A 20,727-nucleotide genomic window follows, 5' to 3' on the forward strand; every position below is an offset into this window, starting at 1 on the left:
GGGATTATTGGTTAATTAAGGGCTTAATATAATAATCACTTATATTTTCAAAGAACCTACATTCAAGCAGGGCATGAAAGGATATATCAACCCTGTTAAGGCTACAAGGGCAAATTCTGGTGAAATAGGGCCTGTTCAAAAATCTCTCTTGTAAAACCATTGTGAGTATAATATATAATCTTGCAAACAAGAAAGCTCTGCAATATGGTGGGATGGTAAGATAGTACATATAGGAGGGTATTGGTTTTGAAAAAGAAAGACCAAAAGATAGGGGTGAACATACTCTGCAGGCTCTCAAAATCAAGCTTCTATGGTCGATTTCTAGGACAACGTTTATTGGATTTGACATCTCAAAAATATCATCAATCAACATTCTAACTATCATCAGTTTTATGTATTGTCGAAGGCTTTCACGGCCGGAGAACGATGGTTGTTGTGGGTTTTCTGGGCTGTATTGCCGTGGTCTTGGCATTGTAGTTCCTGACGTTTCGCCAGCAGCTGTGGCTGGCATCTTCAGAGGTGCTACACCACAGCCACAGCTGAAGATGCCAGCCACAGCTGCTGGCAAAACATCAGGAACTACAATGCCCAGACCACGGCAATACAGCCCGGAAAACCCACAACAACCATCTATCATCAGTTTCTCGTCCAGGGCTTTCATCCAAGTCGATTGGTAGGTATCCCAATTTAGAGCATCTAACAAATCATTTTTGATACAGAGTAGATTTAATCTCAGTTTAAAGGCATATATATATATATAACCATGCTCTTGCTTCCAGGAATAGCTTCCAAATTCTGCCCGTAATACGACGTTAGATACACAACAGGGGATATTCAAAAATTTTCCTAAGACATTGTGCTAACGGTTGGTCGATATTATCAGAGATAGCATTAATCCAAATAGCTGAGCAATGAAGAATAATGGGGGCCACTTTTAGATTAAAAGCCTGCACTGCTCCAGAAATATACTTCCCTCCCCTATGGTGGAAAAACCTATTTATAGTTTGTGCATGGTTTTGCTTTATTAAGCGCTATTCTAAATTGATGAGTCCAGGAGAGATCTGCCGAAAACAGAATCCCCAAATAGGAGGTCTTGACTTGCTCAATATTTGACCTGTTGATTGACCATTGAGACAGATTCTATTTCTAAGTCTTGGTGAAAACTAAGATCTTTGATTTTGAGTAGCTGATCATTAAGCTTTCTCAAGAGCAATAGCTGGAAAAAGATTGCAGGGCCCTTTGCAGCCCAATCCCAATTCGAGACAGGATTATGGCATCATCTGCACAAAACAGAATAGGTAACCAATCTCAGCTAATTTTGGTGGATAGCAGCAATCATTAAAAATTGATGCCGCATCATTTAAGTACAAGTTGAACTAAAAAGGTGCTAGCAAACATCCCTGACATACCCCCTCCAAATTAAATCTCCAAATTAAATAGATTTAAGTTCCCCTCATACCCACATCGTACTTGGGCAGTCAAACCCAAATTTAATAGCTGAATAAGTCCTAGAAGTCTTTTATCCATATTGGTTTGATTGAGTTTGTTCCACAACGTAGGATAATTTATAGAATCGAAGGGCCCTTTAAGGTCAATAAAATCTCTATATAATCACCATCCCTTAAAAGATTAATATTTCTCAGCCAAGTGATAAATGGGAGCCAGTTTGGTGTAGTGGTTAAGAGTGATGGGACTGTAATCTGGAGAATTGGATTTGATTCCCCACTTCTCCACTTGAAGCCAGCTGGGTGACCTTGGGTCAGTCACAACTTTCCAGAGCTCTCTCAGCCCCACCCAGCCCCCACATGGTGATTGTTGTAGGGATAATAATAACATACTTTGTAAACCACTATGAGTGGGTATTAAGTTGTCCTGAAGGGTGGTATAAGAACTAGGCAATGGTTATAAGTTGAAGAACCGTGCCTAAATCCTATTTGTTCATACCCCAATAAGGTTTCTGATTCCATCCAATCCAAAAGCTTCTTCAATTGGTAAGCAGAATATAGCTTTTCTAGAGAAGAAAGAAGGCTGATTGGTTGATAACAGGATGGATCACTTCTGGAACCCTTTTTAAATGTAGGGATAATAATGGAATGCTTCCATAGATCAGTTATTTGGCCACTGACATTAATTTGAGTAAAAACTGTGGCCAAAACTGTGGCCCATCATTGTGGATCAACTTTAAATAGCTTGTTAGGAATTAGATCAGAGCCTGGTACTTTCCTTCATTTTAATCCTTTGATAAGGCAAGTGCCCTCCTAGGTTGATACCTTCAGCCAGGATGTTGTTGCATCAAGAGGAATAATAGGATATATAGTAGGTGCATTACCATCGGAGAATAGCTCCTTAAAATAACTTTCCTATGTCCGAGGGGCTGTAGAGTATGGGATTTTGGAGATTGAGTTTATATTGGTATTGATGGTAGACCAAAAGCCTTATTATCATTGCTATTAATAGCTGAGTTAAGAAGTCCCCATTCTTTACTAAAGTATATCCATTTCCTCGTCTTGATCAGTTCTCTGTACATTTTTTAAAATTTCATCAGCTCTCGCACTGATGGTGTACAGTTACATTTAAACTCATGATATTTCTGTTGAATATGTTAATTAACCGTTTCTGATCCTGGTTAATTTGTATGCTGTAGATTCCGAAATCGGGCAATTATATCACCTTGTTCCTCAAAACGTAGGGAGAAGAATGATAGAAGGTTCACATCTGCTAAGTCCAGCTGATTATCCTTTAGAGAGGATAGCATAGGGGAGAGGATTTTGACTTCATCTGGTTGATTAAAGCTCTCACAAGTCATCCTCTCTAGTAAGTTTAGTTCGTGAGCATGGGCATTCTTAGTTGGTGAAAATTCAATCAAGGCTCTGTCACTAGTAGAGGGTTGTATCCTCTTTGAGTATATAGTTTTCCTGTCCTTAAGGGGGCTAGACATGATGAGTGGTTTTTGATTATACAGAGTGGCTTGCATAAAGTCACCATGTAATTCATAACTTACATTCAGAATCCCCTGGATCATACTCTTGTAGACACGACACACTTTTGTATCTCTACTGACGCCGCAAACAAATGTTCATTTCTCAAAATTCTCAATGGCATGTGCATATTTATGGAATGTGTGCATCTGATCTAAACCGTGCCACCTCCCAAGCACCTTATCTTGCTGCTGGTTTCTTCCATCATTTTCCTCTCAGCTTAGTACAGCTTAGCTCATTGGAGAGGGCTGGGAGAAAAAGTGCTTCAAAAAGCAGAGTGCACCAAGGTAAGGTGGGGGACAGAATTAGCTTCCATTGCTTGCATGCTTTAGTTTTGTTTTAGAACAGACACACACAAACAGGTGGACTTTGCATATTGAGCTCCCCCACAGCTGCAATGCTTTTAAATACATCTTAAAAGACTGAGAAATAGCAGATCCTAAACCAACTGTTCTGACTTGTAGAGCAAGATGATCTGACCCTTTGTCATCATGTCTTCCTGCCTCACCACCGAGTGTGTGTTTACTTTTACTATTGCAAAAGGAAAGGAAGGTTGAAGTCTCTTCCCCCAGTATGCAGGGCAGATTGGTCAAGGGAGAAGCCTGGCCCTCTGCCTTTCATTGCAGACCCACCTGCCTTCTTGCTCGTATATCACAAGAAAGCCTTCGCCTTTGCTCTTGGCAATACTGGTGAAAAGTCATAGCTTCTGCTTTTAGCCTCCACTACAATCTGCTCTGCCTGCAGGTACAATCAAATCTCTACCCTCCAAGAGGAAAAAAACCACACAGCACAGGATCCATGCTCATACAAAATCAGCATGGAGTGTAGCGATTGGCAGAAAGTAGAAACAACGTGAACAGAAATGCCAATTGGGGCAATCCTGTTTGACAAAAAGATCGGCTAAATATTTTGGTTGGATGAAGTCCTTATCCGGCACAACCACTTCACACCTCCATCATTAGCTAGGAAGATGAAACTATTGTCACAACAGAGAATCTCCCGTGTGGTATTATGTCTTCACAATTGTTTTAATAAAGGATATATTAATTGAGTACTGTTTCACAAATTTGTTTATACAGAGTAAGGGATGTAATAAACAATTTGTATATTCTTTTGTTTCTCTTGACACAACCATATACTACACCATATATTGCAACCTCCCTAGACCTCAATTATACAGGCATCTTATGCGTTCTAAAAACAATTCATTAAAGTGTCCCGTGCTCAAAGTGCTATCATGGATGTTATTAAAGTGCAATTGCTTTTGGCATCCTATGACACTATTTCTCATATAGAACTCGATTTGCCTTGCATACAGGTACAATACAGGTACAGTATAAGGGTAATTCCAGACACTGTGAATGTCACAGATCAAAAAGACCTATAATCATAGGTACACGTAGTTGGTTCTGTGACTGCATTCTCTAACGGACGGTCCAGATCCTTGTAAGGTCCGTTTCCAAGCTTCTTTCTCAAAGAGCACAGATGTCAAAGATTCATCATAGTTAACCTTCCATATCCCTCTTTGATTTGTCAATTACTTCCATTTGTGATGAAGATGAAACTAGGCAGTGATGTGCTAGAATAATTGTGAGGTGCAAAGGTTTCTGACAGCTCCTGGATGTCAGAAAAAAATGTCAAGATTTAAAACACTTACTACATTTATGAGTGTCATTGTTCTAGATCTTTATGAATCTATCCACTAGAGATTGTTCTAGATCTTTATGAATCTATCCACTAGAGATAACTATCCAACTGCGTTATCTCTAGTGTACAAGCCACATGTAGGGAGTCATGTATTATGATCCTGTATGTGTTTATTTTGACACAAGACCTGGAAGTCATGCCTCATCGTATCTTCCTATTGCACAAATGTTTATACATATTAATACAGTTCACGTACATGCAAGATCATCACATCTAGAAATAAGATAAAGATTGCGTGTTATTTTCTGCAAACATATGCATTCAGTATAGGATAAATATTTTTTTTAAAAAACGGAGTGATGACTGGGAGCAATCTAGTAATTGTGAAACACCCCCTAGGAGCTATTAGAACTTTATCAGGATTTTGTCTGGCTCAACTATTAGATCTCCACTCACTGCTATAAAACTGAAGCCCTGTGTAAGATAAGACTGTTATCCTGTGAACACGGAGAGGGACAGACGCTTCTTTCCTAAGCAACTAAATTAGCTCTTTAACTCCCACTGAAGTCAGTTTGGCTTAGCTCAGCACTATAGACATTGGTGTGGATGTTCGTATCAGTGAAAAAGGCAAAGTGTGTGCAATTATATCCCTGCACTGGAAGTTTCACTGAGTCCCGCAATCAGTAGTTGCTGCAGAAACCCACAAAATGATGTCACATCCCACTTTTTTACATTACTAAATTTACAGGGTGGAGGAAGTGAACCCCTGTGTAGTTCCAGCCTTAAACTGCCCATATCAGAAATGCATAGCTGGCTTCTCAGCAATAGTATTCTATAGAGATGCCACCAACATTCACCATTCCTAGGCTCAGACGATGAACTGCACGGGTCCTCCTTCCCCTGGCCCTCCCTCTACAGAAAGGGAGAAAGAAGCGAGGCAGAATCCACCTAACCAGCATCCTTTCTAGTACTGCAGCACCAGAGCTTCAGAGGTAAGGCTATTTGTAAGTTCATGCAGAGAACTTGGTGTGTGGGAAGGGGCTCACAGGGAGGATCCAGCTCGGAGTGACTTTAGAAAACCCAGCAAAAGAGAAGAGCACTCCAGAGTTGTTTGTAAATTCCAGTGTCTTTTGCAGTTTGGGCCTGGGATGTCTGACTATCGCTCATTTACTTGATCTGCTTGTTGATCTGTTGCGTAACTAAACGTTAAGAGAGAGATTTATGCTGTACTGAAGTCCAAAACTTATTATGCTTTTCCTGCTAGCAGATGTATCGTGTTTACAACTTTATCTTGTTTACACACATTTTGACACAAGCACAGTATTATATCTAGGGTGGTTCTTACATGGTGATTTTATGGTTTTCTGGCTGGTGTTGCATTATGATGTTGAATGTATTACTGAATTTTATTGTGTAACCCCTTCCAGAACAGATCTGCCAGCTCCACGCTGGACAGGCACTAAAAGGAACCAGTTCTGTATGTCCAAGAAGATGACAACTCCTGTGCAACTGAGCAAATTGATTTTGAAATGGAGAGAATTTTTACAAGCAGATTGTGATGTGGTTCAGGGGCCAGCCACTTAAAACAAAAACAGTGAGTTTTCCTTCTTGTGTGAGACTAAGCCAGTGATACTCAGCTGAACTTTTAACATATCACCCGCGGCTCTTCTGAGCACCATTCCCTAGTGTGGCACCTGACTCGTGTTCCAAGAAAGTAGGCAAGGCTATGTTCCAGTAAGGCTTGTGGCTGGCAAGTGGTTCCCAGGTTGAAATATCTGCTTCAGGAGGGACTGGATGAAAGGTAAGCTTCAAGCTTGGTGGAGGGACTTGTGTGATGGATGGAAAGTAGCATCCATGCCACGGTAATATAGACTAAACAACTGAAATGCACTCTAAGTACCTCTCAAAATCAATGTGGAGGCTCCACTTGGTGCAGAATGCCACAGTTTGGTTATTATCAGGAGCTCGCTAGAGCAGGCATATTACACCCATCCTGCAGTCGCTCCATTGGCTGCCCATCAGTTACCAAGCTCAATTCAAGGTATTGGCTATCACCTATGAAGACCTTCATGGCCTTGGACCCTCATATCTGCAAGACCGCCTCTTCTACTTATGTCTTACTGTGACAACTTTGATCATCTGAGCAGGGCCTTCTCCAGGAGCCGCTCTGCAAATGGGCAAGATCTACAACTGCCTGTACACATGCATTCTCTGTAGTGGCCCCCACCCTGTGTATGGCCTGCCTGAGGAGGTCAGGAAGTCTCCCATGCTCCTGGCACATTGCAAACTATGTAAAACAGAATTGTTCAGGGGGGCATTTTATAAAGGAAATAGGACTACATCATAACTGACCAGTCAGAAAAATGCAATGGGTTTTCGACTAACGTAATACCATTTTTACAGGGTTAATATGCCAAGTTTAATACTTGTGCTTTGTTCAGACAACAGCTTTATTTCCAATTTCTGCAATCCTAGACCTATCACTTTTCTTATTAGACATATTATCCCATTTACTGTACTGATTTACATTGTGTAATCTACTTTGCATTTCAGTGAAAAGGGTAGATTATAAATAACTTAAAATAAATAGCAATGCCCCGCCCTTCTTCTCAGCCTCTAAACTCTAATTCCAACACCAGGTGGCTGCTGGGAGGACAGCAAGTTGGCTATAAAGAGCTGGAGTTCTTACTGCCCTTTTTCCATGACCAGCTGGCCCTCTTCCAACTGCATTGGCAATTTCACTCTCTTGCTTGAGCTTCAGTGCATCATGCTTAAGGGAGGGGGAAAGGAAGAAAGGGCAGCCCTTCCCCACTCCAGATACAGAAGGGTTGGTTAAGGTTCAGCAGGGGTAGGGAAAAACGACGCTACATGTCCAGAGATACTCTGGCAATTAAAGAGTTTATAAGTATATATTTAATATTAATAGTTATATTACTGTATGTATGTGTTTAGTATTGTGGCAAACAGGGCATACAGTACTCCTGTGGCTCTTTGGGTAAATGTGGTTCTCCATGAACTGCAGAGCATCGCTGACCTAAGCTGTTCTTTGGTCCTGGCATTGACTACATGGAGCGTATTTTTCTGGTGTATATTCCTCAAACCATTTTAACGCTCAACACGAGCAGTTTGCCATCCTGTGACTGAGAAGCAGCCTATCCTGAAAATCCGTCGGATGTGGCAGGTATTTCAAGCCATGCTGTTGAGGACCTGACATTTGTTTTGACTTGTTCCCCTTATGTCTCTCTCAACAAGTTGCTGCTGGAAGAGCTTACTGGTATGACTCCAGCCTTTCCCAAGGAGCCTTCCTTCAACTTGTGTAGCTCTTCCATGGCAGAAAGAACCACATCGGCTGGAGGAAAGCTCGTTAGGCTGGAGGAAAAGTTCAAGCTTTGATCAGTACAGTGGTAGGAAAGCAGTAGCATCCTGTCCATTACATCAACATTCAAAAGCCACACGGAGTTTGCAGGAAACGAGTTTCTTGCACACTCCTGCTTGCTTGCTTGGCTTTTGGGAAGAATTACACAATGTGTAATTCAGGAACTCTTATGTTGGACTTGATGCTTAAACTATTTTTATTCAGGAAAGAGTATAAAATTCAAGCAAGACCTCAAACATACCACAATAAAGTGACCAACTGAAATGTACAGCATATCAAGGAGCATATCAAGGAGCTGTTGTGCACAGGAGTCTTCTGAGCACCCTAATAGATGAGGCAACAAACATTAATACCCACTCACCCCCCACACACCTAAATGTTAATATTGATGATAACATTCAAACTTGAGTGTTCTACACAGCATTTATTTCCATTTTAGTTACTGTAAATTATATAAATCACAAATGGTTCCTTCTGCATAGCAGCTGTCTGCACAAGTTGGTCAACTAAGTACTGATACTGTACTTTTAGTATAAAGTTGGGGCTATATGATGGTTAGTTATCAACCATTGCATTTAATTACAGAGAGATACAAACCCTTGGAATATAAATTATTTGCCATTACAAAAAAAGGCAACTGTATTAGCTAGTTAAGTACAAAAATCTGTTAACTTCTATAAATAATGAACTATAAGAAGCTCAATAAAACAACACATCAACAGTATTTGAACATGGAAGCCAGGACATGTGGCACGTTACACAGGGAAACAATACTGAACATGTTAAAAATATTCAGAATGCTAGCACTTTCAGAGATATAAGCATGAGGGACAGACATGGGAACAACACAATGAGCATTTTAGAGCTGGTAGACAAAAGGAGCCACTGACGGTTGTAAAGCATTAGATGTCTGACAGAAACCTGTCAAAACAGCTGCTGTTAGATACTGATTGATAATGTTTTTATTCTGACTGCCAAAGTACTGCAGACACTCATAGGTCTGAGAAGGGGGGGAAAGCCCAATGTGGGCACACAGTTGCACACACAAACATACTCAGAAAGCGATTTAACAGATGTCTATAAGAATCTTACACCTCAACAGCATTCTCTCTCTCAACCCCCCAACCCCCCATTCATTGTTTAATGAATTTCCATGGCAAGTAATTCCTGGCAACGGGATTTATTTCATCTGTATGATGAACATTAAGGATGAGTTTCTAAAAAAACAAACACCTGAACAGAGAGGAGTAAGAATCGTTGGTTCAGACGTTAATTTACATTCAATAACATTTTAGATACTATTATTGATATGTGATATTAATGAACTTATTAATCCTACTACTTTAAAAAATGAGAAGTGTTTAAGGATATAAAAAACTTTACAGATATGCTAAAATCCAGTTATAATCACAGAACTACCAAAGAACAACAACAATGAAAAGGTATATCTAAAGCAGATCTGAGGTATCATTTCGTCACATACAATGGAGTGAACACACAAGTATCAATGTTTGAAAGAAACCCTAGGATAAATGAACTTTTCTTGTGTACTAAATATTTTACTAAAAATCCTGCAGCAATCTTAGGTTTATTCACAATTAAGTCACACTGAGTTCAATGGGGCTTACTTCCAAACAAATTGGCATAGGATTGCTGTTCTTTAATTTCTTTTACAATGAGCTCAAAGCCTTATTGTACAGTTCTCTAGATAGGCTTGTTCTGCTGTTTAATTTAGTCAGCACCTAACAACAGCAGTGGCTGTTGTTGGCACGAACCGAAACACGAACCAAAGTTCGTGATGAACCAGGCCGGTTCGTGGTTCGCGAACCAGTGGTTTGTCAGAGCCCATTTCTGATGAACCGCCACGAACTTTAGGCTGATTCATTTGGTTCTTTTTTTGGTTCGTCACTGCAGACAGCCTGGCGCCAATCAATCAGTTTCCTAGGCAACAGGGGATGGACTTCCTGCAGACCTTCTGCTGACCCAGAAGTGGCCTTCTGCTGACCAAGAAGTGAAGATTTGCTGACCTGGGTGTGACGTTTTCACGAACTAAACAAACTGGTTTGCGAACAGGGGGCAGGTTCGTGTAAGTTTGTGGTTTGTGAACTGTGATGAACCACGAACCACATGGTTCATTTTTCCCCCTGGTTCGTGCCCATCTCTAATTGCAACTGCAATAGAAGTCAAAGCAGTTAGTAGTTTGAATCACATTGTTGGTGAACAAATTACTTTCAAGTCATGGCAACTGGATCTATATTTTACCTGGCTAAGAATTTGGTCCATTATAGATAAGAAACCAATTAGAAAATTGTTCTCTCCTGAATTTTTAAAAAAGCTGCAAATTGGTGACTCATCACTGGAAGGAACCATAGACCAATCATAATGAATTTTGGGTTTCTTAAGATGAAACTTTGGTGCAACATAAGAGATTAACGGGGAGCAGGCACTGGGAATGTATTTATTTTTAAAACACTACTGTAAAACAAACATCTTAGGGAAGAATACAAGTAGAAAAGAATGACGGTGAAAATCACTACATACATTTAACTCTGACCTTCAGAAGGAGTTTCTGACTTTCTGAATTCTAAATCTCCTTCTGACCTTCTGGTCAACATTAAATCTTCTACAATTCATTTTAAAATATTGGATTGGATCTAAATGTGTTTCATTGGAAGGACTCATTTTGTGATTGAGAAATGTGCCTTTAAACAACTCCATGGTTTCAGTACAATTTCTTATATACTAAAGAGTATATTGTATGGCATCCTTCTTCAGGAACAGTAAAGATAAGAAAAGATTAGTGGCCCAAAATACCAAGAGTACTGATTTATCAAATTGCATTATATACTGAGATGTTGTTTCTTAAAATCGTATACTCGAGTAAATTATTTTTTTAAATTCTTTAAAAGTGAAAGATATCCTGCAGTTACCTTTGAAAATAATTAAAAAATCACCCAAGAGTCCCTATCTACAAAAACAAGGTAAAATGCTGCAACATTAATATTCTTGGAACAAAATGGAGTGCGTTCACATTTAACAACAAACACTCTTGTGTTTTAGATTAAGCGCTTTCTACCAACTTTCATCCTGGAATAATGTTTGGGAAGAAAAAAAACAAACCTAAGCCCCTGAAAATAGGGGTATATAAGAAACATGTACAGACTACAGCATAATTCAAAGGCACTAATACCTTTTCTAAAAAAAAATGATTCTGTGGCCTAGGAATTCTAACATAATATTAATTATGTAGAATACATCTAATGATTATTTAAATTTGCATATTGCTCTTACACCATAATCATTACTAAAAGTGATCCTCTATTTGTCATCGTTTTAGGTGACCAGATTAATTTACATCTACAAATGTACAAAAGCTATTCTTTGTACTGAAGATATTTCTGAACTTCTAACAATACTGATATTCCCATGTCTTGGCTTCATTTCTTACATAATCAGTGATTTGTTCACTAAAAAGAATTAAAGCAGTAAATGTTAAAAGGTAGATGTGTGCATTCAATAAGGCTTCCAACTAATGTCTGTAGCAGAAATTCATTCCTGTGACTCCTAGCGACCATTATTTCCACACACCCAAAGTACTCACACCATGCAATTGTGCAATAGCTAGAGCACTGTAGAATACTATTTTTCGATATATAATTAGTTCTTTTTGAGTCCATCTATAAGTGTTTTAAATTTTGCACATGCATCACAATTCCATATTATTTTTTTTCTAATGACCACGCAAGACAATGCCACATAATGAGCAGAACTGGTGGTAAACAAGAGGAACTCCCCATTTCAGTAGTACAAACAATTCTGCCCAAAAGAATCATGACCAGATTCACAGAACTTATAAAAAAATGTCTTCCAGACTAAACTCATACATATATTTATTGCAAGCTCTAAATGCAGTCTTCTCAATATCAAACCATAATTCAGCAGAAAGCAACACAAACAGGTACAACTCTATCCAACAACCATTCTTGATGTCTTCACATTCGAGAAGGCTCGAGATCTCTGTCTTCTAGTAAATTGATCAGCAGGCCGAAGCTGTCTTTTACTGCTTCCATATCATCCAAGGAACATGGTTTAAGTATCCAGCGTTTTCCTCGTGCAAGTGGTTCAAGTTCCAAATATTTTTTTATCTGTTTAAAGAGGGGGGAAAAATCCAGAAATAGTTATTCATGCTTTTCATCTTTACAAAAGAAACAAACGAAAAGAAGTAAAAAAAACCCCTCAAATGTTTGTTTTTAGAATTACTACACTGTTTTTCTTAAAATACAGGTTATAAGTTGCGACTTGAAAGTGTTTTCTTTAGCAGAGTGACCTGCTCGCAAGCCACCATTCTAACAATACATTAAGAGCACAGGAGGTCTGTGAAAAAATACATGTACTTATATGACACAGGCCAATGCATACCAAGTATTCAAAATGAATGGAACACAAAAGGAAAATTCTAATTAACAGCATGGTTTCAATTTCTGAATTCAGACATCTTCTAACTAGTTGTTAGCAGGCACGCAGAATTTTATTACTGAACAAGATAAAAGGTCTTTATGAAGGCTTGGTCATTATTATAACATCCAGTGTGTTCTATATTCTTCAAGCCAGTACTATTCAAATGGCTTGCACAATCAGTTTTTTCTTTTAGTTGTAGAATTTTGCAATATTATGAGATAATAAACGCTTCAAAAATTAGAATTCTACTGAACATCAACCAGTTTTGTGGTGCTACAAAATATTAGCAATGTACATCACAAGTTGAGGTTCTAGGATTCGGTTTCGTTTTCCTGGCCATGTCGGACGCTCCTCTCCGCAGGTCCGGGAGGAAGCGGCTGAGCAGCCTGACCGGGTGGTTGACCTGCGAGGGTTAACCCCCAGGACTCCCAGGTAGGGGGTCGGGGTCCGGAGCGCTGCGGGAAGAGCCCCCTGAAGTCGATCCAGGGGGTAAATAGCCCGTCTGCTCCTATGGAGGCCAGTAGACTTGCGCAGCACATCGCGTGCTGCCGGGCCATGGAGAACAAAAAAGAAAACAAGGGGCGGCCCCAGGTCCAAGCTGAGAAGACCAACAAACCGGGGAACCACAATTCTAGAAATTAATTATATATATATTTTTTCAAAGTACAAAGTGCAAAAGTGCTAGATAAGTTCGACATGCATCATAAATATATTTGCAAAATACAAAGTCCATCCAATAGAACATCAAAATCGTCACAATTTCAAAATCTCAAAGTTTTATTTAATTATTTAATAGACGCCGAATATAATATTGCTGTCTGATCCATTAACCGTCAGTCCGTGAATCTCTCTGTTGCAAGCGGTGGGGGAGTGTGTTGTGCATCTATGGATAGTGAGTACATTTTTGATTGTGCTTTCATTGTATTATGAAATGTATATGTATATTTGTAATTGAATTATTTTACTCCTACAGTGCTTCCGGTCTGATTATATTTATGCCCAGGATGAAGTGAGTTTTTTTCACTCACGAAATGGGTTAATAACATTTTGCCTGCAAACTCCCGTCGGCGTCTATTAAATAATTATTTCTACTCTGGACCGTGAAAGAACAAACAACTTGCACAAGTCTCCCCTCCCACCGGCTTTTTTCATTGTACCCAGCATTTGCACTTTAAAAGTTTCAAACATATTCCGGACGGTGAAGATTCAGTTTATAAATGGATGGACTTTGAGATTTTGAAATTGTGACGATTTTGATGTTCTATTGGATGGACTTTGTATTTTGCAAATATATTTATGATGCATGTCGAACTTATCTAGCACTTTTGCACTTTGCACTTTGAAAATATATATATATAATTAATTTCTAGAATTGGGGCCATGGAGAACGGCAACAAGCAGATTTAAGGTGAAAACCTGTAAGTAAGCGGATCCCTTCTGTTACTTTAAGCGTATGCGAAGGATTGGTGGGGGTTGAAGCTTAAGAAGGTTCGGATATCTTCCCCTTCATTGAGTTTTGGAACTTCGTTGGCAGACTCCCCCCCCCTAAGATGGCGACGAAAAAGCAGAGCCCTGCTGTGGGCAAATTGGTTTCGGCTGTGTTGCAGGGGAAGGGAGAGACTCTTGAAGAGGTGGTTAAACGGTTGGTCATTGAAGCTATGAAGCCCTTTGTTGATAGGCTAAATGAAATCGGACAAAGGGTTGGTTCAGTTGAAAATGAAGTGAAAACCACTAAAGATGTAGCGCTCGAGGCAGAGAAATCTACTCGTGAAAATGCAACACTCATGAGAGCTACAAACAAAGAAGTAAAGCTTTTGGGGAATCAACTGATAGGACTACAAGTGGATCGTGCTCAGACGGTATTGCGTTTACAGAATGTTAAGGAGGAGGAAAGTGAAAATTTAAAGGATCTGGTGTCGGAACTTTTGGCGTCATTCGCAAAGGCAACTAAAGAAGAGTTAAAAAGCGATATTCTGGAAGTCCGTCGGACATCTTCAAAATATGCAACGAAGCGTCAGCTGCCTCGCAAGATTATTATTGATTTTTCATCTAAGAAGACTTGGGACACCATTTTATATAATTCGACTAACGTGGACTTGGACTTTCTTGGCAACAAGGTTAAGATATTGAAGGACGTTCCATTTCTAGCTCGGAAAAGAAGATTCAAATACAAAAGGTTTGCAGCTTTTCTGAGAAAGCGTGATATAAAATACAAATGGTTATTTCCGGAAGGTATCTGGTTTAGATATAAAGACCAAGCCTACAGGATAATATCGGAAGTACAGCTGAGGGATGTTGTGCTTAATCATCAAGAGTTCGAGCAAGAAGAAGATCCAGAATCTGAAGGGGGGAGTGGGGAGGAGGGAGTGAGCGCAGCTATTGTAGCTGTTCAGAGAGAACTGAGACCGAGACGCAGGGGGGGGGGAGAAGACCTGATCCTGACTGTAGTTCGTATCTTATAAGATCTACCAATCTAATAGCATATTAGAAAGTTTAACTTTAAATAATTGTATTATGAAGGGAATTCAATACTTGTAGTTGTAGTCTGTGTTCTTATGTTGTTTTTTCCCTCCCCCCTTGTTTCTTTTTTCCTTTTTCTGTTTGTAGTTGGTAGTTTTGTAGTTTTGATGTTAGTAAAAAAAAAAAAAAACAAGTTGAGGTTCTAAGTTCCAAATACAGTGACAAAGGATAAGACAACATAATTACATATATGCAAAATAAAATTTAAACACCAAGATACAAATAATAAAATATCCACTTGCATAAAATGAACTAATCAGAATGATTAGTAGCAAGCTCCACTATATCACCTTATTATAAGCATCAAGCAAGAATGTCTGAAGTTTCAAAGGAGCTCTATCTGCTCCTTTCCCCCAAATTTATGCACAGCAGTGTAACCTGAGGACTGAATACTCCCCATCTCTTAGCCCCTGAACCCAAGTATCTAGATCTTCCAGTGGACTAGCAACCTTTAATATCTCTGGCCTTTGTTCTTCTTTCCTGAAAAATCTACATTCTGCACTAGGAACAATTTGGAGATAATGGCAATTATTAGCAGCAGAAATCATCCTATCATATTGTAAATCTATAAAAGTAGGTGTGTCCTGTGAAGACCAAAATACTTAACTTTCCTGCAACTCTAAAGCTGTTGGCAATCCTTCTCAAACAAAACCGATCAATGGATTTCATTTTATTAGCCTCTTTTGTCAAGGTAAATGCTAGAAATCCTACCACAGTTAACGAAAAAGAATATCCTATAATTAAAAATGTAACTCATATAACATTATTTTTCCATATAGGAACGGGAATTTGAATTATTGCAGTACACTAACCAAGTAATCTTATGCAGAGTTACTCCAATCTAAGCCCTTTGGCTTAGATCCCACATAGATTTCCACATGTCAAAGGTGGGGAGGTGATTTTTCAGGATTTTTCAGGAGACCTTCAATCCCTCCCAAGCTTTTCCTGGGGGTCCCCTAACCCCCCAGGAGCAGCATTTGGGGATGTGTGCTTAGGGCTGCCATGGGATGGAAGAATCAATTACTTCCCCCCATTTTATACCCACAGAAATGTAGGTGGGACCAAGGCAAGGCATGCATGTGATAATTTTGAGATAGCTAAAGGACAGCAAAAGAGAAACATATCAATATTGATGTTAAAACTTGGCATGTTAACCACATCACTTAGGCAAAATGAAAGATCTCTGTGGCTTGTTTCAGCGAATACAATCTGACAAATAGCAAAAGCTGTACAAAAACAACAAAACACAGTTTCAGTGATGCCACTTGATAAAGCCAGCTGGTGCTAAACTGACAAAAATGGTTGAGTAATCTGAGATTTTCATAAACCTCCTATGTAAATAATGCCTAGCATGCCCCACTTCCCTTTATAGGCCACTGTTCCCTGCCCCACTAACTACATTTGTTAAGGTATTCATTCATGCCTACCTGCTGGAACTGAGCAATTTGTTTAAACATCTTGAACTTTCCACAGACCATTACAGAAAATGGAAGAGTGAGTGAACATTTGGTGTTTTTGACAGCTAAGCATGAAAAGGATTCATTACCTAATGGTCTGAGTATATAAATATAGAAGCTGATTCCAAATACTAGTCCACAACATTCTGTACTCAAAGAAGCAAAATACGAGAAATCCGCATCAAAGTGTCCTCTTAAAAAATGTGTTAAATGTAGCCATCACTTTCTGCATTATGCAAAGAACATAAATCAACTTAGGTCTAAATATCCTGGATATCCAACCTGCACATGTCTGGACCTATACTTGAATTCTGACCCTATGAACTTCTTGAGAAAATTCCAAGAATACTGATGGACTTCAGAAATAATAATTGTTCATAGGTGATACCATCATGACTTTGCACTAGCACTTTATGTATAGGTCTATATATGAAGACTGTGTGTATTTGATGATGTATTGAATGGCAATGGGAATTAGGAAATAACAGCAAGAATACTTTCGTAACTTTTCTAAGTCTTTATTTTGTCAGGATTTCACAATTGTTGTTTATTGCTACCTTTTCTCGTGATTCTCCATATATTTGCTACGTCCTTTAGAAGGGCATTCCAGTCCTGCTTAAGCAGCTTCTCTATAAGTAGCTCTCATATTTTCCCAGTTAGAGCTCTTGGGTCCCATGGACCTAATTTGTTCATTTCCGTGTCCACAGTTTTATTCCACCTTAACCAGCAGCGCTCTTGGGCTGCTGATTTAGTGAAGACTGGAAGATCTTCCAGGGTTTGCAGTCTGTATTTGAAACTGACTATGGCTTTCCAGATCAGTGTTGAGATTTTTGGAAGGCCCAATTCAAGCTGTATGACTGTGGAGGCTATACGTGGTGGTAGAGCAAGGATTTTCTGGAAGAAAGTTAACTGAGATCTTCTAGAGTTGAAACAAACCAGCGCTTTGCCATCTCATTTAAAGTATGGCCATTCATTTATGAATACTTGTCTGAAAGAACTTTCATTCAGATGCTCTGAGGACCAGAACCTAAACAGAAAAGCCTGGGCTAAGCTTTAGTTCAAGAGTCACAAAGACAAGAAGGCACACAGGGGGTGTACTTGTTTGCTTTTACTGAATTCACTTTTTATAATACAGACATTTTCTAATTGTTTCACCCAAGTTGTTTATATGTTATGAAGCCTCTCAGTTCCTGGTCCTACGTTCTGAGCGGTCCCAACATGACAAAGTTTGCATAGCTACCATGTGCATGTGTGCATGTTTAAAAGTGCTGTAAAGTTGCAGCTGACTTACGGTGACCCACAGGGTTTCAAGGCAAGAAGTGAAAAGAAGTGGTTTGCCATTGCCTGCCTCTGTCTAGTGACCCTGGACTTTGCTGGTAGTCTTCTCATCTAAGTAATAACCAAGGACGACCCTGTTTAAATTCCAACATCTGTCAAGGTTGGGCTAGCCTGGGCCATCCAAGTCAGAACAAGGTTCCATATACTGGAATATTTTGTTTCCTGTACTATTCTTGAGGGCTTATGAAGCTTCAGAAGTGAATTTTATTGGGGTGTGTGTGCAAAGCAGAATAAAGTTGGTACGAAGGGTCCGTACTGTGAACAGGGATCTGCCTGCAGTTCTTTGGGCACAATCCATTGTCACAATAACCTGATCCAAGTATATACAAAGGAAAGTGCTAGTTATTGTACAAGATCTTGTGCAAGTGTTTATGTTTCCACCTGTGCATTGCTGAATCCAAGCCAATGGATGTAGGGAAGGAACACCACAAAGGCATCATTCTCCAGTGTTCAACCACCTTACTTTCAAAGGTAAAGTACACATAATAGGGCCTCCTTGTCATGTTACTGCCTTGAATCTGTGTACTGACAATGTATTCACAGGGTTTTCGCAAATATGGACTGTCTCATTTACTTAAATGAAGGTGAACATTCCACATGTGGAGATGATTTTCCACTCAAATAAATGGGGCAGACAACATATGAAGATGCTCTGCATTCTGCGTAAAAGACCCCTGTTCCTAAGCAAGCAAAAGCTGTCATTCAGGTCCATTTTTTTTGTCACGTCGTTCCTATTGGGGCAAGCAATAACATCTATTACTTTATCTTGGTCAACATACTATCAGAAATAACCACCATTTCAATATTATTTTCCAATAATTATTATTATTTCAATGCAATGTCTGCCTTAAAGAGTCAAATACACATTTAAATTGAGATTTTAAAGTATCACATGTTGTATGGTTTGATATATTAAATCTTGAGTTCAGTCTTCCTCTAAGGAGCTTGGGTGATCATATATATGATCCTTCCCTTCTATATTACCCTTATAACAGTCCTGTGAAGGAGCCTAGTATCAAATATCATAAGAATATTAATTATATAGCTTATGCCTAATGATGTCTGATGGGTAACAACATGGAATTAGCTTATCTGTGGCCCCAGGCAAGTCGCCTCCCCTGAAATCTTATAACTAATATTTTGAAAATAACTTGACCTAGTAAAGAACAAAAGTTGGTTAAAATATATTCTGTGCACTGAAAAAAGTTAATGAGTCTAAGTCCTAAACTCGCATATCAGAGACAACCAATTACCCTGTCTGAAACATAGGCTTGTAAAACTATCAGGTACTTGTAAAATGGTCTGCTACACACGAGTAAGATGTTGTTTAAATGACTTGTTTGACTAGATGCATTCACCATGAAATTGATTCTTTTAAAACACTATTTTAAAACTTGATACAAGTTAAATGCAAGGACTGAAAATGGGAAAAGAATCTGGCATTAAAGGGCAAGTTTCAGGTACAAGTCCAATTTTATGAGGTCGAGGGTTACTTGAATGAGAAACTCATCAACTACGGTCAAATCCAGAGCAGAACTAAAGGGGTTTCATACAATTAGATCATTATGTTGCCATGCCAAGGATAAAATGCTATTTCACCACACAAAGATTCCTCGTACAGTATTACAATTACAGACAGTATTTGAACCTCATGATAAGGAATATGGGGAAACCCCTCCAAATTCCTTTCTTGACCAAAACCTGTGTATAAATACCCTGTAAATACTGTTTTAGAAATTCTAAATAACATCAAATCTGGTCTTATTGGAATATCTCCATATCTGGTTAGTGAAAGCCTTCAAAATTTAGAGCCATGACTTGTATCATTAGCACTACAGTCCTCCTGATTGCCACAGTCCAGTTCGAGCACTAAGCTTGTGTGTGCTTATATATGGATTGCCCAAGCACCATTTTACATATTGCAGAGAGGAAAACTTTCTATTGTGTAATGCATACCTACACAACAAGGACCTGTATCCAGTCCTAGATACCTGAGCATACCTGCATGGCACGTTTACAGACATCAATTATTGCTTTCATGGGAACATTTAGTTATACTGTTAAAAAAACTTAAATGTAATCTTTAAATGAATTGTGCAAAGGAGCCCTGAGAGAACAATTCCTGTCTCCACCATGTTTTATTTTAAAATCGTGGCATGTGTGTATTTCTTAACTGGACAATGAGTTGTACATCCTTTTGAAAAGAACGAGGGGAGGGAGAAAGAGAAAAAGTTACCAACGCAGGGCATTACTTTAGGGAACAGAGATACCTGTGTTTGTGCCTGTCATTTCCCCCAAAGGACTACTGCATTAGAGTACAACTACATGGAATCCCTGGATCTCTAAAGAATTTTTAAAAACAAAATGAAGAAAATACACAAAAAGGACAGACTGTATGCATGTATGAGAGAGATAATTATCTGCATATCCCTTGTTATGTCACACAAATTATCAGACAGAACCCATGACATTTGTGCTGCATACCAAACAACACTAAAATGCAACAGAGATGGGAAGACGGGAGACAGGAAGTGCGTAACAACAATAGAGTGGCTGGAGGGAAGCGGCCCTTGCCAAAGGACAGGAAGTGGGGAATCGCCATCTTTGAAAGTGGAAGGGTCGTGGCTTCAGCGGAAGAGGAAGTAGGCCATCTTGGATTATAATAACACAGAGAAACCATAGAGAAAAGACGCCCGACATTTTGGATATAAAAAATTAATTTTGGCAAAGATTGGGACATTTTAAAAAAAAAAAGGAAAACGTTTAACTATACGCCACGGAGCTGAGGAAGAGAGCAGATTCGTGGGAGCGAGCTAAAGCAAGCCCCACGATGTCGAAAAAAGAGTGGCAATCGGCAATAGAAAATTTGGACAAAAAACTTATAGACATGATGAAAGAACTTAAGGACACGAAATTGGAGCTTATTAAAGAGGTCAAGGAAGTTACACAGACA

The 20,727-nt window shown here is 39.2% G+C and overlaps 1 protein-coding gene across 3 annotated transcripts in view; it reads right to left on the bottom strand.

Moving 5' to 3' along the window:
• Nucleotides 1–11,199: 11,199 nt before the first annotated feature.
• ARL15 (ADP ribosylation factor like GTPase 15) overlaps nt 11,200–20,727 on the bottom strand; it is a 223,944-nt gene continuing 214,416 nt past the window's right edge. For all 3 annotated transcript variants that reach the window (XM_054987173.1, XM_054987172.1, XM_054987174.1), the window contains one exon: nt 11,200–12,146. In XM_054987173.1, coding sequence (XP_054843148.1) covers nt 11,994–12,146 — 153 coding nt within the window. In that variant the 3' untranslated portion in view covers nt 11,200–11,993. The remainder of the gene's footprint in view (nt 12,147–20,727) is intronic.

Source organism: Eublepharis macularius, chromosome 8, assembly GCF_028583425.1.
Source record: "Eublepharis macularius isolate TG4126 chromosome 8, MPM_Emac_v1.0, whole genome shotgun sequence".
NCBI lineage: Eukaryota > Metazoa > Chordata > Lepidosauria > Squamata > Eublepharidae > Eublepharis > Eublepharis macularius.